At 47.2% G+C, this 15829-nt stretch overlaps 1 protein-coding gene across 1 annotated transcript; it reads left to right on the forward strand.

Annotated features, from left to right (window-relative positions):
• Positions 1–1160: 1160 nt before the first annotated feature.
• Positions 1161–14977, forward strand: NUDT17 (nudix hydrolase 17). Its single transcript, XM_032233755.1, has 8 exons — positions 1161–1416; positions 3633–3755; positions 4577–4760; positions 5518–5543; positions 7089–7184; positions 11334–11432; positions 12925–13064; positions 14305–14977. The coding sequence occupies exons 1-8, from the start codon at positions 1342–1344 to the stop codon at positions 14450–14452; spliced, it is 891 nt and encodes a 296-aa protein (XP_032089646.1). The 5' UTR covers positions 1161–1341; the 3' UTR covers positions 14453–14977.
• The last annotated feature ends 852 nt before the right edge of the window (positions 14978–15829 follow it).

The following is a 15829-nucleotide window of genomic DNA, read 5'->3' on the forward strand; positions in this document are numbered from 1 at the left end:
GCTTTAACTCCTCTTTGCTAGGCCAACTCTAAACAGATTATGTCATTCCTTGTTGCCTCAGTCATAAGCTATCTGGAATTTCTTAGTCCCATATTTATTTTGAGTATAGTCAATCCATCTTCTCCACTCCAGTTTATAATGTGAAGTATTCTTCTGCATTCCTTTCTCGCCAGATGTCTCTCAATTCAAAATCGTCCATCCTGTCAAAAAAGGACTTAGATAGTTTCGCTCGCATTTGAATATTTTGCCGGAGACCATTCTTCTCTTTCTTGGTATCCATAACACCGTTCCAGTCGCCCAATAATATGCAAGATCTATAGCAGTGTTTCTCAACCTTGGCAACTTGAAGATGTCTGGACTTCAATTCCCAGAATTCCCCAGCCAGCGGCTGGGGAATTCTGGGAATTGAAGTCCAGACATCTTCAAGTTGCTAAGGTTGAGAAACACTGATCTATAGTCCCAATGTACTAACTTAGTATGGAGCATTTTATAAAATTTATCTTGTTGCCTGTCTTTTCTTGAAAACCTCCAGGCATAAGAGCATCTACCGCTTCTGGTGGCAAGCTGTTCCACTGGTTCATTTGTCCTTCACTATTCCTTCATTCCAGGTTGCTCCTCTTCTGGGTTAGTTTCCCTCCATTGCTTCTTGTCCTGCCTTCCGGTGCTTTGGAGAATAAGTTGACCCTCCCCTTCCCTCTCCTTCTTCTTTGGGGCAGCCCCTCCAATACCGGAAGATGGTATCATGTCCCCCTTAATTCTTCTTTTCTCTACACTGGCCCTGCCCAGTTCCTGCAACCGTTCTTCCTATGTTTTAGTCTCCGGTCCCCTCATCGTCTTCATTGCCATTGTCCCTTAGAGTGGTCCTTAAGTGAGCTGTTGTAAGTCGAGAACGACCGGCACTTCTAAATGCAGAAACTAAGGGTCAACGGAGAAGGGGGGGGAAAGCACGCAGGACATCGAGCGTACAAGCTCGCAATGCGCCTTAGAGGTCATCTAGCCCAACCCTTTGCTCAAGCAAGCGGCCTTATCCCCCAGGTGTCCATCCCAGGAACTGAGGCTCCAGGAATCAACTTGGGGTCCCGCCCCCCAAAAAAACCAAGCAGAGCGAACCAATCGGCGGGACCGGGTCCTTTCGCAAAAAGAAAGTCGTGGTGGGCCGCTAGAGGGCGCTCTCCAAACCAGGAGAAAGGCTGTGTAGCGCCTGGGAACGGCCGCTAGAGGGCCACCTCTGTTTCCAGCCCGGCTGTTGGAAGCCGAGATTCCCGCGGGAGGCGAGTCGGAGCGGCGGCTCGTCCTTCCTGCGCCGAAGGGCCCCGATCGGCTCCCCCCCCACCCGTCAACATGCTGGCCGGCAGGAGGGTGGCGGTGCACGTCTGCAGAGCGGGCGGCTTCCCGCAACGGGCCCGCTTCGAGCAGGTAGCAGGGGCGGGGAGGGCGAGCCCCAAGAGCCCATCAATGGATTAGATTTACAGTGTTTCTCAACCTTGGCCGCTTGAAGATGTCCGGACTTCAACTCCCAGAATTCCCCAGCTGGCTGGGGAATTCTGGGAGTTGAAGTCCGGACATCTTCAAGCGGCCAAGGTTGAGAAACACTGGATTAGAATAATATCACTTTATAACGCCTTGATTTTTTAAGATTCAGATTAACAAAAGAGTTGGAAGGGACTTGGGAGGTCATCTAGTCCAACCCCCCATCCCCCGCCCCAAGCGGGAGACCTTACAGTAGAGGTTTTCAAACTTGGCAACCTTTAAGACTTGGGGACTTCAACTCCCAGAGTTGGAAGGGACCTGGGAGGTCATCTACTCCAACCCCCCCCCCCCCCAAGCGGGAGGCCCCACAGCAGAGGTCTTCAAACTTGGCAACTTTTAAGACTTGGGGACTTCAACTCCCAGAATTCTCCAACCACTGGCTGGAGAATTCTGGGAGTTGAAGTCCCCAAGTCTTAAAAGTTGCCAAGTTTGGGGACCCCTGCCCTACACCATTCCCCCTTGGAACAATTAGACACAAAGATAGTCCCCCCCCCCCTCCGAGTGCCATCACTCTGCTGAACATTTAATTCCCATAGCTCTGACTTAGGCCTGAAGTTGTTTACCCATGTAGTAAGGCTGTGCTGCTTTTATCCTTCTTCATCTTGTTACCCTTCCTACTACCTCCTCCTATTGGTATCTATGATTTACCACTTGTTCTATCTTATGATTGAGGATTGTAACTATGACCCATATGCTTGTCCAGTCTCTTCTTAAAAACTTCCAGTGATGGAGCACCCACACTTCTGGAGGCAAGCTGTTCCACTGGCTAATTGTCCTCACTGACAATAGAACAGAACAGAACAGAATATAGAATAGAATAAAATGCAGAACAGTATAGAATAGAATAGATTAACAGAGTTGGAAGGGACCTTGGAGGTCTTCTAGTCCAACCCCCTACTTAGGCAGGAAACCCTACACCACTTCAGACAAATGAATATCCAACATCTTCTTAAAACCTTCCAGTGTTGGAGCATTTACAACTTCTGGAGGCAAGCTGTTCCACGGGTTAATTGTCCTCACTGACAATAGAACAGAACAGAGTATAGAATAGAATAGAATGCAGAACAGAATAGAATAGAATAACAGAGTTGGAAGGGACCTTGGAGGTCTTCTAGTCCAACCTCCTGCTTAGGCAGGAAACCCTACACCATTTCAGACAAATGAATATCCAATCTCTTCTTAAAAACCTCAGTGTTGGAACATTTATAACTTCTGGAGGCAATTTCTGTTGCACTGGTTAATTGTTCTCACTGTCAGGAAGTTTCTCCTTAGTTGCTTCTCCTCCTGGATTAGTTTCCACCCATTGCTTCTTGTCCTGCCCTCAGGTGCTTGGGAGAATAGCTTGACTCCCTCTTCTTTGGGGGCAACCCCTGATATATGCTATGTTGCTTCTCTGCTTCATAAGTATCAATCAGAAGGGACCTCAGAGGCCATCCAGCCCAACCTCCTGCTCAAGGAGGAGACCCAATAGCATTTCAGACAAATGCTTGTCCAATCTCTTTAAAAACTTTAAAAACTTTAAAAGCCTGTCCCCAGTGTGCACATGCGCAAAGCTCCCAGATGAAGGGAACAGCTAAAGAACAGGGGTCGACTTGGGAGTAAAGCCACAGGTGGACAGTGAATGGCCCCTCCCAGAGGAAATAAAAGAGGAGCGAAAGGGGAGTGGAGTTTGCAGAAGAGAATTAATTCGCTTAATTGGTTCCGGACTTTCTGAGACTCCTGGCCAAGTTCTGCAGATCTCGGCCTGGCAGCTCTCCAAGCCAGATAAGGTCTGTGTCCGTAAATCCTCCTTTGAAAGACTTTGCTGGATGCGAACAAGCAGAATTCACAGGAAATGAATAAAAGGGGTTTTTGTTGGGACAAGGACTCTGCTTTGGGCTCTTGGGAAGCTGATATTGGCATGGCAGCTCTCCAAGCCAGATAAGGTCTGTGTCCGTAAATCCTCCTTTGAAAGACTTTACTGGATGCGAACGAGCAGAATTCACAGGAAATGAATAAAAGGGTTTTTTGTTGGGACAAGGACTCTGCTTCCTGCTCTTGGGAAGCCTCAGTCAGAAGAGAGGGTGGTTCAGGAATGAGCACAGTTTCTCTTTCGCTTCCAGAGCATCGTAGGCCACTACTGTCCGCCCCACGAAGATACCGTTGTCGTACATTGCGCATTAAAACCTCTCCAGTTCCTCGTTTCTGACCGGGAGTTTCCGAGCTCCACGGGACTCCTCTTGAAGGTACGAGGGGGGTTTGTCATGCCTTTAATGGCCCTGAGAATTTTATATAGGTAGTCCTCGACTTACAACAGTTCATTTAGTGACTGCCCAAAGTTACAATGGCACTGAAAAAAAGGGACAGTTTTTCACACTTACGACCATTGCAAGCATCCCCCGGGCCGCGTATTTTACATACAGATACTTGTGGCCGATGACTCACTTTTATGATGGTCGCAATGTCGAGGGGAGGGGTCACGTGATCCCCTTTTGCGACCTCCTGACAACAAAGTCCATGGGGAAGCCGGATTCACTTAACAACCGGGTTGGTAATTTTAACAGTTGCAATGATTCAGTTAACCAACGCGGCAAGAAGAGCCGTAACTCACTTAACGGATTTCACACCGAGCAGCATCAACCCTGGGCTGAATTATGGTCGTAAGGCAAGGACCTGTGGTTTACTGTGGTTGTAAACCGAGTCACCACCTGACGGGACTCCATTTTATGACCATTCTCACCAAGGCCGTTAAAATATATCACAGGCTGGTCAGGCTGATCCACCTTATCCAATGGTGGGAAAACATTGAGTTGCAAAATGCGATTGTGGGACGGCGCAACAACTGGTTGTAAATGTGAGCCAGTTGACGGGGGGCCCCAGATGTGATCACATGACCACAAGGGTGAGGTGTCAATCATTACTTTGAAAGTGTGTTGCAGTCATTCCCCCCCCCCCATTCATCGTGACTTTGAACGGTTCTTAAGCGAGCGGTCGTAACTCGAGGCCTCCCTGCATTATGAGTGTGAAATCTTCCACTTCCAGGATCCAGAGTTTTTCTCTTTTCCAGCGTCCCCACTTCTGCCCCATCAAGCATTTGACCCCAGAGCAAAGGGCTTCCCTCCCCACAGAGACTCTGCGCCGGGGGGTGGATGTCGGTGTGGCTGTCCTCCTGGAGTCGGCCAGCGGAAAAGTTTTGTTGACCCGTCGGACGAGGACGCTAAGCATCTTCCCCAATACTTGGGTGCCTCCTGGTAAGAAGAACCAAATCTGGGGCGGAGGGGGGGGGGGAATCGGGTGCGAGAGGATGGGAAGGCCGTAAAGACCCCCGTAGCACCAAGGATAGCAATATCTGATATTCTGCTTCACAGGAGAATATTCTTCCAGCCCGCTCGAAGCGGTTTTACGGAGTCAGACTCTTGCCACCCCAGAAACAATCTGGGTTCTGATTTTACTGACCTTGGAAGGATGGGAGGCTGAGTCAACCTTTAGGAAGAAGGAAGGAGGGAGGGAGGGAGGGAGGGAGGGAAGGAAGGAAGGAAGGAAGGAAGGGAGGGAGGAAGGTAACAATAACACTTAGACTTATATACTGCTTCACCGCGCTTCACAGCCCTCTCTAAGTGGTTTACAAAGTCAGCCTCTTGCCCCCAACAATCTGGGTCCTCATTTTACTGACTTCAGAAGGACAAAAGGATGAGTCAACTTTTAGGAAGAAGGAAGGAAGGAGGGAGGGAGGGGAAGGTAGGAAGGTAACAATAACACTTAGACATATACCACTTCACAGTGCTTTACAGCCCTCTCTAAGCAGTTTACAAAGTCAGCCTCTTGCCCCCAACAATCTGGGTCCTCATTTTACCCACCTCGAAAGGAGGGCAGGATGAGTCGCTGGTCAGGATCGAACTATTCACTGTGGGCAGAGTTAGCTTGTAATACTGCATTCTAACCACAAGGAGGGTTTTTAGAATCACCCGGTGAGGGAAGAAACTGGATTTATTTTTCTCTCCCTTGCAGGCGGCCATATTGATCCAGAAGAAGAGGTAAGGCATTTTTTTAAAATCAAAATCAAAAAGGGAGAATCCAGAGGGAACCAAAGGCCAGAAATGACTGTATGGAGCCTTTGGGGGGGGGGGGGGGGAATCTGGCCAGTATCTTACAAGCTTCTAACCCACCTGCAGTCCTGAAAGCCTTACAGGAGAAGGCCTGAAGGGGAAGGGATTCTCTCTTGGCCAAAGATTAAAAAAAGAATAGCTGCGGCCAACTCATAGAAATACAGAATAACAGAGTTGGAAGGGACCTTGGAGGTCATCTAGCCCAACCCCCCACCCAAGCATGAGTCCCTACACCAGATGGCAGTCCAGTCTCTTCTTGAAAGCCTCCAGGGATGAAGCTCCCACAACTTCTGTTCCATGGGTGGATTGTTCTCACCGTCAGAAAATTCCTCGTTATTTCCAGGTTGAATCTCTCCTTGGTCAGTTTCCATCCATTCTTCCTTCTCTGGTCTTCGGGTGCTTTGGAGAATAGCTTGAACCCCTCCTCCTCTCTGGGGCAGCCCCTCAAATATTGGAAGATGCTCTCCTGCCTCCCCTAGTCCTTCTCTTCCCTAGACCAGCCAAGCCCAGTTCCTGCAACCATTCTTCATAGGTTTTAGTCTCCAGGCCTTTGAGCATCTTAGATTCAGATTAATAGAGTTGGAAGGGACTTTGGAGGTCATCTAGTCCAAAACCCTGCCCAAGCAGGAGACCAGATGGCAGTCCAGTCTCTTCTCAAAAGCCTCCAGAGATGAAGCTCCCACAGCTTCCGAAGGCAACTTCTGTTCCATAGTGAATATATATAGATATAAAACCCTGATATATATATATATATATATATATATATATATATATATATATATATATATATATATATATATATATATATATATATTTATCAGCACAAATGCAACACACACACACACACATTTAGAGTTACAACCCCCGGTATGCCCAAATATGGGAGGAAGTTCACTACTTCCATTCTCTGTCCATCGGCTCATCACAAGAGACCATCCATTAATATTGGGTTTCTGTCTGGATGGTCTCTTGTGACGAGCCGATGGACAGAGAATGGAAGTAGTGAACTTCCTCCCATATTTGGGCATACCGGGGATTGTAACTCTAAATAGATACCTATCACCCCGGCTCAGCTGATAAGGAGGAGAATCTTGTGGCTTAGTGGTTAACACATCTGCCTAAGATGCAATACAGCACAGGTTCTAATCCCAGTAAGGGCATGGCTAGCTGATGAGAGCTAAATAGCTTGAAATAGATCTATACTAGTCTCCCTTTATTTATTTATCAGCACTAATACAACACACACACACACACACCATATATATATTGCCCTTGCTTCTCTGTATCCTGACAATGCACTGCATTCAAAACATTTACGCATGAAATAATAAAACTTTTTAAAACAGGATTCCAAGTGGGTCAGAAGAGGGATCCCCGGCCTGCGGCCAGAGACCCTCTTCTGAGTTGCAGCTGCCCCGATTGCCCACCGATTTCAGGACCTGCCTCTTCTCCCCACCCTTCTTCCTTTCTCAGCTCCTGGATGCTGGGCTGCGGGAGGTTCAGGAAGAGACCGGCTTGCAGTTGAAGGATGGGGGGCAATTCTCCTGGCAATTGCTGGCCCTATGGGAGGTAAGAGGACCCCCAAGAGGGGTCTTGGGATGGCTCAAGTGTGGGTCACATCAGGTGAGGGTCTTGGGAATGGGGGAGGCCAAGTCAGGTGAGGGTCATTGGGAAGTGAAGTGCTGGTTTGGGGGAGGGGTTTGCGTAGATGGATTGAAGGTCAGTGAATTCTGAGGGTTTCATAGGCTGGTTGTAGGTCGATGGATGCGGTGGCTCAGGGGCTAAGACGCTGAGCTTGTCGATCAGAAAGGTCGGCAGTTTGGCGGTTCGAATCCCCAGCGCCGCGTAAAGGAGTGAGCTCCCGTGACTTGTCCCAGCTTCTGCCAACCTAGCAGTTCGAAAGCAGGTAAAAAATGCAAGTAGGAAAATAGGAACCACCTTTGGTGGGAAGGGAACAGCGTTCTATGCACCTTCGGTGTTGAGTCACGCCGGCCACAGGACTACGGAGACGTCTTCGGACAGCGCTGGCTCTTGGGCTTTGAAACAGAGATGAGCAGCGCCCCCTAGAGTCGGGAACGACTGGCACAGATGCACGAGGGGAACCTTGACCTTGACCTTTAAGTGAATGTGTCTGTCGATGGAATTGCTTGTGGAGCACCAGGCGTCGATGAACTCAACAAGCGTGGCGGGTGGCAGCGTGGCCGATGGCTCTTCTCTTCCTCCAATCAAATTGGGTCTTTTTTTTTTTTTTTTTGTAAAATATTTTATTCAATTTTCAATTTTCACATTCCATTTGCAATCATTTATACACAGGGTATTTACTATAAGAAAAGAAGAAAAAAAAAAAGGAAAAAAGGAATAAAACGAACAAATAAAAAGGAAACACAACTCATCATTCCCAAGCCCACCTAACCCTTGCATCCTCCATACACCCCATCTACCCCCTCCAACTTTCCTTTCTCCCTCTAACACTCCCCTCCTACTTCCCTTTCCCCTCAAACCTTCCTTCTCCCCTTACTCCCCAGACACCCTCCTTACATACTCCTTACATTCCCCTTACTCCTTCCTTACTCCTCCCTCTTCCTTCCCTCTACCTCCCTCCTTGGTGTATGCCTTTATTCGAGTGTTGTTTGATCTAATAAATGTAAAATGAACCAAGGAAAAAAATAATAATAATAATAATAATAATAAAAAAAAAAGGAACCACCGTATATAAATACATTCTTGTTCTTATTAAGATTATGTTAACCCCCCCCCCACCCCACCCCCCACAATCCCCATCCCTAATCCTCCCGGCTTCCCAGGGCCCACACCTGGCACTACCTTCTATCTAAAATATCTTGTATACATATGGATTAAAAAATAAAAGTAATATATAAAAAAGAAAAAAAAAAGAAACCATTCTTTGTGTTGATCTCAGCCCCCCATCTTTATCTATGCTTAAATAGTATAAATCATTCTATCTATATTTTATTCTCGTCTCTTACTTCTTTGCTATTTACCCCGATCTTCTGTAGACTCTCCCGTTCCCTTCCTAAACCTCATGATCCCTTCCAATAAGATTTAAGCAGCATAGTTCCTGCCATATATTCAAATATAACTTTACAGACAAGTAATCAAACTTTCCCTTCTAGTAAAATTTAAACAACGTGAATGATCTTTCTTTACCCCTTTTTCAAACCGTAATTCAAAATAATCTAACCAGATTTCCCCTTCTTAGTAAAGTTAAGCAACATAGATCAGATATTACTTTACACAGGAATCAATTTCTATCTTAAGATAATTCCAACCGACTTCCCCTTCTAGTAGAATTTAAATAACTTAGTTCATTCCACATGCATTTTACTCTCATCCCCCACTTGTCTGATATTTACCACTATCAAATTTATACTAACATTTGTTTAAAATATAGCTCAGAGCGATTTGTAGCATGAATCATTCCACATATTCCAGTAATACTTTCAACAAGAGTCAGTTAACCTTCTATTTTAAGGTAGTCGCTTCTAACAAAGTTTAAACAACATAAATCATTCCGCATTCTTTTTACAGTTATCTTAAGATAATCCCAAGCGGCTTCCTGTTCTAATAAGCTTTAAACAACGTAAATTTTGCCCTCTTCCCTTGCTTGTCTGGTATTTACCACAAATAACATAATTCATTCCACATACATTTTACCCTCATCTCTTGCTTGTCTAATGTTTACCACTATCAAATTTATACTAGCGTTTATTTAAAAAGTAACTATAACAACCAACTTTCCCTTCAAATAAAAGTTAAATAGCATGGATCATTTTCAAATAATACTTTCAGCAAGAGTCAGTTAACCTTCTATTTTAAAATAGTCCCATCTAACAAAGTTTAAACAACATAAATCATTCCGCATTCTTTTAACCACTATCAAATTTGTGCTAACGTTACTTTAGAATCTAGCTCAAAGTAGTTTCGTCCAGCTTTCCCTTCTGATAAAAATTAGTCCACTTTTTCTACCGGAGAGAGGTCTCAAACCCCCATTCAGTCCTCAACTTTAGGAAGTCTTTTGAAGTATCTAAATTCTCGATCTGCGTTCTTCTGCTTCTCCGAGGGAGGAGGGGCTACCCCCTCCATCTTGCAGCCGCATGGCCAGCCGTTTGCTTTCTCCTTCCGCTTGTCTCTCCTCTCTTCCGAGCGCGTCAGGAAGTCCCGCCTTCAGAATCCTACAATAGAAATCTTGAGCCTCCGAAATAGAGTTAAGACGAAATCTTTGATTCTCAAATGTAACCGTGATGCCGGCAGGGGCCTCCCATCTGTATCGAATCTGTTGACTCCTAAGCTCTTTAGTTAAAAAGGCGTAGTCCCTTCTTGCTCTCAATATCTGGAAAGGAATCTCTTTGAAGACAATCAGGTCCTGGTCATCAATTCGGAGCCTGTTATTATAAAAATTTTGCACAATCGCGTTTCTAGATTCTTTTGTAGAGAAATATATAATTATGTCCCTCGGGAGCTGTCGCTGTTCCGCTATCAATGAGTTCTGGCGATAGATTTTCCGAATCTGCCAATCAAAGTTAAGTCCCGGGCTTCCCAGCGCGTGGCTGAAGGCTTCAGCAAAGGTCTGTTTTAAATTCTCTTGCTTCTTTTCACGGAATCCTCTGACTCTAATTGCAAATGCCTTCCTATTAAAATTTAGTATCATAAGCTGTTCTTCGTTATTTCTAATTTTTTCTTGTAAAATTTGAATATTGGTAGTCAAATTAAAATTAGCCTTCTCCAGACTTTCCAATTTGTTTTCTATTTCAGCAGAGTAATCTGACAGGGCAGACACAGCTGCAAAAGTATTCGCCTTCATTTGATTAACTTTAGATTGTAAATCATCAAATAATTCCAATACAAATTCCCTGATTTCTTTCTTAAAAGCGTTAAGCATTTTAAGGAGATATTCCTGTGTTAAAAGTTCCTCAACAGAAGACATAGGAGACAAAGGCTGTGTTTCCAATGAAAATTCTTTAAATTCTTTTGTAGCAAGACGCTTCTTTGATTTGGATGGCATAATAAATAAGCAAGTAAGCAGAGCTTCGCTCCCCTCTATTTCCAAAAAAGAAAAATTTATTTTCTTAAGGAGCAGTCTGCAGGAAGATAACACCGGCTAAGTATATCAATCATCCACGGAGAGAAATCGCCATTTTGAGGTCTAATTAGACAAAGAAGTCTCTAAGACGAATGGTGCTGGTATTTACGATAGTACTGAAAACATAAATCTCACAGGGGTGGGACCCGCCCGTATCAATTCTAGCTTGAAAAAAAAACTTTGTCTTGTCCTGGGGGGGGGCTAGCCTGTCTGGGGCTGCCAAAAAAAAAGGCAGCTGAGAAGAAATGGCTGGAGATAAGAGCTCCGCTTCGGCCGGAACTAATCTCTTTCCACAGCCAAAAAAGAAAAAAGGCTGTGGTTTACGATTAGATCCTAACCTACGGGGCTATTCTCCCTGCCCCTTTCTTAGCCAGAAAGGGGTGCTATCTATGATCTTATTTAGATATACAGACCAGATCTCTGAGGAGCTCGGTGGAGCCCTCCTCGGCAACAGGCCACGCCCCCCGGAATTCCAATCAAATTGGGTCTTGTATTGTTGCGCAACAAAATGTTTGGAAACCGACCCACAAGAACCTCCCCCCTCCTCCTCCCCCCGAGCTGCAGTTATCCGCCACCTTTGCAATCCCATCCGACCTTGTCTTGTCGTCCCCCTGCAGTCTGTGTACCCTCCGCGGCTGAGCCAGGGGTTGCCCCAGCGCCATCACATCGTGGTCTTCCTGCACCTGGCCTTGCGCGAGAGCCACCAGGAGCTCCAGGTGAGTGGGGCACGCTGGCCAGGTGCCAATCGTGAGGGGTCTGCCGCAGAAGAGTCTTCTTGCTCTTAGTAGCAACAGCACTTAGACTTATATAGTCCTTTTACAGCCCTCTCTAAGCGGTTTGCAGAGTCAGCCTCTTGTCCCCCAACAATCTGGGTCCTCATTTTACCCACCTCGGAAGACGGAAGGCTGAGTCAACCTTGAGCTATTCAGCATTGAACTATTGGCAGTGGGCAGAGTTAGCCAGCAATACTTTATTCTAACAGGAAGGGAGGGAGGAAAGGAAGAAAGGAAGTGAACGCAAGGGAAGGAAGGAAGGAAGGAATAGCACTTAGACATATCCCGCTTCACAATATTTTACAATGTGAACAATGTTTAACCCTCTGTAAGCGGTTTACAGAGTCAGCCTCTGGGTCCTCATTTTACCAACCTCGGAAGGACAGAAGCCTGAGTCAACCTTGAGCCGGTCAGGATCAAACTGCTAGAAATGGGCAGAATTAGCCTGCAATACTGCATTCTAACCACTGGGGAGGAAGGAAAGAAAGGAGGAAAGGAAGGAAGGAAGGAAGGAAGGAAGGAAGGGAAGGAATAGCACTTAGACATATCCCACTTCATGGGACTTCACAGCCTCTCTAAGCGGTTTACAGAGTCAGCCTTTTGCCCCCAACAATCTGGGTCCTCATTTTACTCACCTCGGAAGGACAGAAGGCTGAGTCAACCTTGAGCCGGTCAGGATCAAACTGCTGGCAGTGGGCAGAGTTAGCCAGCAATACTGCATTCTAACCACTGGAGAGGAAGGAAGGAATAGCACTTAGACTTATATCCCACTTCATGGTACTTTACACCCTCTCTAAGCGGTTTGCAGAGTCAGCCTCTTGCCCCCAACAATCTGGGTCCTCATTTTACTGACCTCCGAAGGACAGAAGGTTGAGTCAGCCTTGACAAACTCCTGACTGTGGGCAGAGTAGCCTGCAATACTGCATTCCAACCACTGGGGGGTGGGGGAGGAAGGAAAGGAAGGAAGGTGGGTTCCTAAAATTACAATTTATGAAGAGAGCCATGTTGGCCCATCTGGGAAAACCCGGATTTGAAAGCTTCCCCACCCAGTTGAAAGCTCAAGATCCTGCCCTCACACCCACAAGTCCATCCCATGGTCCCATCTTCCAGTGTCACCAAGACAGATTCTTCCCGTCCCGTCTCCGGCCAGGTGCAGAGACAAAGGATGACCTTGGCTTTCTAAGAAGAATGTTATTATGGCTACATAGCATCCAACTTCCCATTTTCCCACAGTAGAAAGAGTGGCAGGCCTGAAGCCAAAAAGAAAACATGGGTTGAGGTCTGACAACATGGGAATCCAGGTCCCTTTTCCCTCATCTGTGATATCCCCATATTGTTACCGGTTTATCCGTTTCACAACTGCAGTGCAGATGTGTGGATGGGGAGGGTGAGGGAAGCCTGCCTCAGTTGCATATTGATCCAGATCTTTTGCCAGGCCAGGCTGAAACCCAATGAAGCTGAGGTCGCTGCTGTCGCTTGGTTGGACCGCTCCACCCTAGCATCCATTGCGGCGACGGAGGATGGAGCAGAAGGGGAGACCCCAGGGGTGGGCAGGGAAGCCCCACCCACCATCAGGTAGGTGGCAGGGAAGAGCATCCCGGCATTCTGACCCAGCTCCACAAGCACAACAAAAACCCTCTGAAGTGAACTCCAAAGATTCCTTTATTAGGAACGCCGGCAGCCCCGGCAAAATGTTTCTCTCTCACCGCGGGCTAACAAGTCCGTCCAGCAGGGAGATGAATAGTCGTCTGCCACATCTATTCATCTCCGCCCCCTGTCTTTCATCCCCAGAGCACGGGTGGGACTTTGCTAGCAGCGGTGGTTCTTCTGTCCTAAGGACCGGCCCATAGATTTCCTCTGCTCTCCTCTCCTCTGTCACATCTATTAATCTCTGCCCCCTGCCTTTGATCCCCAGAGCTCAGGTGGGGCTTCACTAGCAGCGATGGCTCTTCTGTCCCAAGGACCGGCCCATAGATTTCCTCTGCTCTCCTCTCCTCTGTCACATCTATTCATCTCCGCCCCCTGCCTTTGATCCCCAGAGCTCAGGTGGGGCTTGCTAGCAGCGGTGGCTCTTCTGTCCCAAGGACCGGCCCATAGATTTCCTCTGCTCTCCTCTCCTCTGTCACATCTATTCATCTCCGTCCCCTGCCTTTTATCCCCAGAGCTCGGGTGGGGCTTCGCTAGCAGCGGTGGCTCTTCCATCCCAAGGACCGGCCCATAGATCTCCACTGCTCTCCTCTCCTCTGTCCCATCTATTCATCTCCGCCCCCTGCCTTTTATCCCCAGAGCTCGGGTGGGGCTTCACTAGCAGCGATGGCTCTTCTGTCCCAAGGACCGGCCCATAGATTTCCATTGCTCTCCTCTCCTCTGCCTATCAGCTATCAGGCACTGGTCCCAGCTGTTCCTCCTCTTCCTCATCAGCCACCTCCAGACTTGGAGGTTGTTGACTCTGCATCTGAGGGCTGATGGACAGCCCAGGCTCCGCTTCTTTCTGTCTGTCTGTCTGTCTGTCCTCTGTGTGTGTGTGTGTCTCTCTCTCTGTTTCCCTGTCTCTGTCTCTCTTTCTCTTTCTCTGTCTCCCTCTCTCTCTCCCTCCTCCCCCCTCGGAGCTCTCAGGTTGCCTTGATGCTGACCCTGACTCCCACAACACTGAGACCTCTGTTGAATTAACAGCTTCTTACTCCTCGTTTGAACAAATGTGCATGGGTCTCTTTTTGTCTTAGCAAGATATTTGGGGTGGAGGAGATGAGGGGCAGATTGCTCCCCTTCCCCACCTATAAAATTCTTCTGGCATCTCATTTTTCATTTTGAGCAGCGTCATCGAACTGGAGAAGGGCTCTGCCAAGACCCTGGTGATCCCCACTGCCGCCTTCCTGCCCACGGCACAAGGGGAAAACGTGGAGCGTGTCAGCACCGGGACCAGGTACGCCCTCCGGCAGTGGCTGAACAAGTCCTCCCTCTGAGCGGTCAAGGATGCTCAAACGCATGGAAAGTAGGAGGATCAATCCCTGGGAAGCACTCCCCGGTCCAGCCCATGCCTCTTGGCAATATTTCGCTCCAATGAACAAAAAATTCTTGGTTTTTGTTTTGGAGACCAGAAGAAACTGTTCCGGTCATTGTTCAGTTGCCAAAAGATAACAACTCTTCCCATTACAGTTACTCCTGTGTCAACTTGCAAATCAACTCTGGCCTGCTCTTGAGTTGCCATAGGCAAGGGGGATGAGAAACCGATGGCAGCCACAAACAGAAGCACATCCCAGACATATCTCTCTCAAGGCTGTCTCCCAGGGTTATCCACAGCGGCCAGAGGGGAGTGATCTCTACAACCCACAAAATTTCTCCGGTTGGGGAATGTGATTAATAACACACCCTGGGGGCTAGGAGGAGAAAAAGGGTCATAATTGGGCCATAAATTATGTGGGGTCAGAGTTCTCACTTGGAACATGCCAACATGAAGCTCCTAATAAAATGACTGGGTTTCTTTTGAAGCTTGGCTTGAGGCTCATGATTTAATTAGGGTATCCGTCGGAAACGCTGACCCTCAACTGTTCATTTAGTGACGGCTGAGTTACAAAGGCACTGAAAAAAGGGATGTGACCTTTTTCACACTTAACGACCGTGGCAGCATCTCCACGATCAAAGGTCAGAGGTTTAGCAACTGTTAAGGGCTGTAAAGCACATGAAGCCCGCTCCGCGCACAAATGGAGCTTCACGCATGCGCGCACGAGTGCCCGCCACTCACTCAAAGGGAGCTACATGCGCTCCTACTTGAACGGCCCGGTTCTGAAGGGGCCACAGTCTGGGGTTTGGAGACTCCTGATTTAGGAGCAATTAAAAGCGATTTTATCATTTGAGTTTCTTTAGGTCATTTTGTGAAAATAGATTCACTTCTCATTCATCTTCAAAAGACAATTGTGAAAATCTGCCTTAAAAAAAACACGGATCAAATTTTACACACTAACCAAATACGGATAGTTCTCGACATATGACCACAATTGGGGCCAAAATGTACGGTGCTAAGTGTGACATTTGTGGAGTGAATTTTGCCCCATTTTACGACCTTCCCTGCCACAGTTGCTAAGTGAAACGGTGCACATCTTAATTTAGGGACACGGTCATTAAGCGAATCTGGCTTCCCTCATTGACTTAGCTTGTCAGAAGGTCGCAAAAGAGGATCACGCGACCCCTGGTGCACTGCAACCGTCATCAATGTGAGTCAGTTGCCAAATGTCTGAATTTTGATCACAGGGCCAGTGGGGGAATGCTGCAACGGTCATAAAGTGTGAAAAACAGTCATAAGTCACTTATTTCAGTGATGATGTAACTTTGGTGACTAAACG

This window comes from Thamnophis elegans, chromosome 17, assembly GCF_009769535.1.
Source record: "Thamnophis elegans isolate rThaEle1 chromosome 17, rThaEle1.pri, whole genome shotgun sequence".
Lineage (NCBI taxonomy): Eukaryota > Metazoa > Chordata > Lepidosauria > Squamata > Colubridae > Thamnophis > Thamnophis elegans.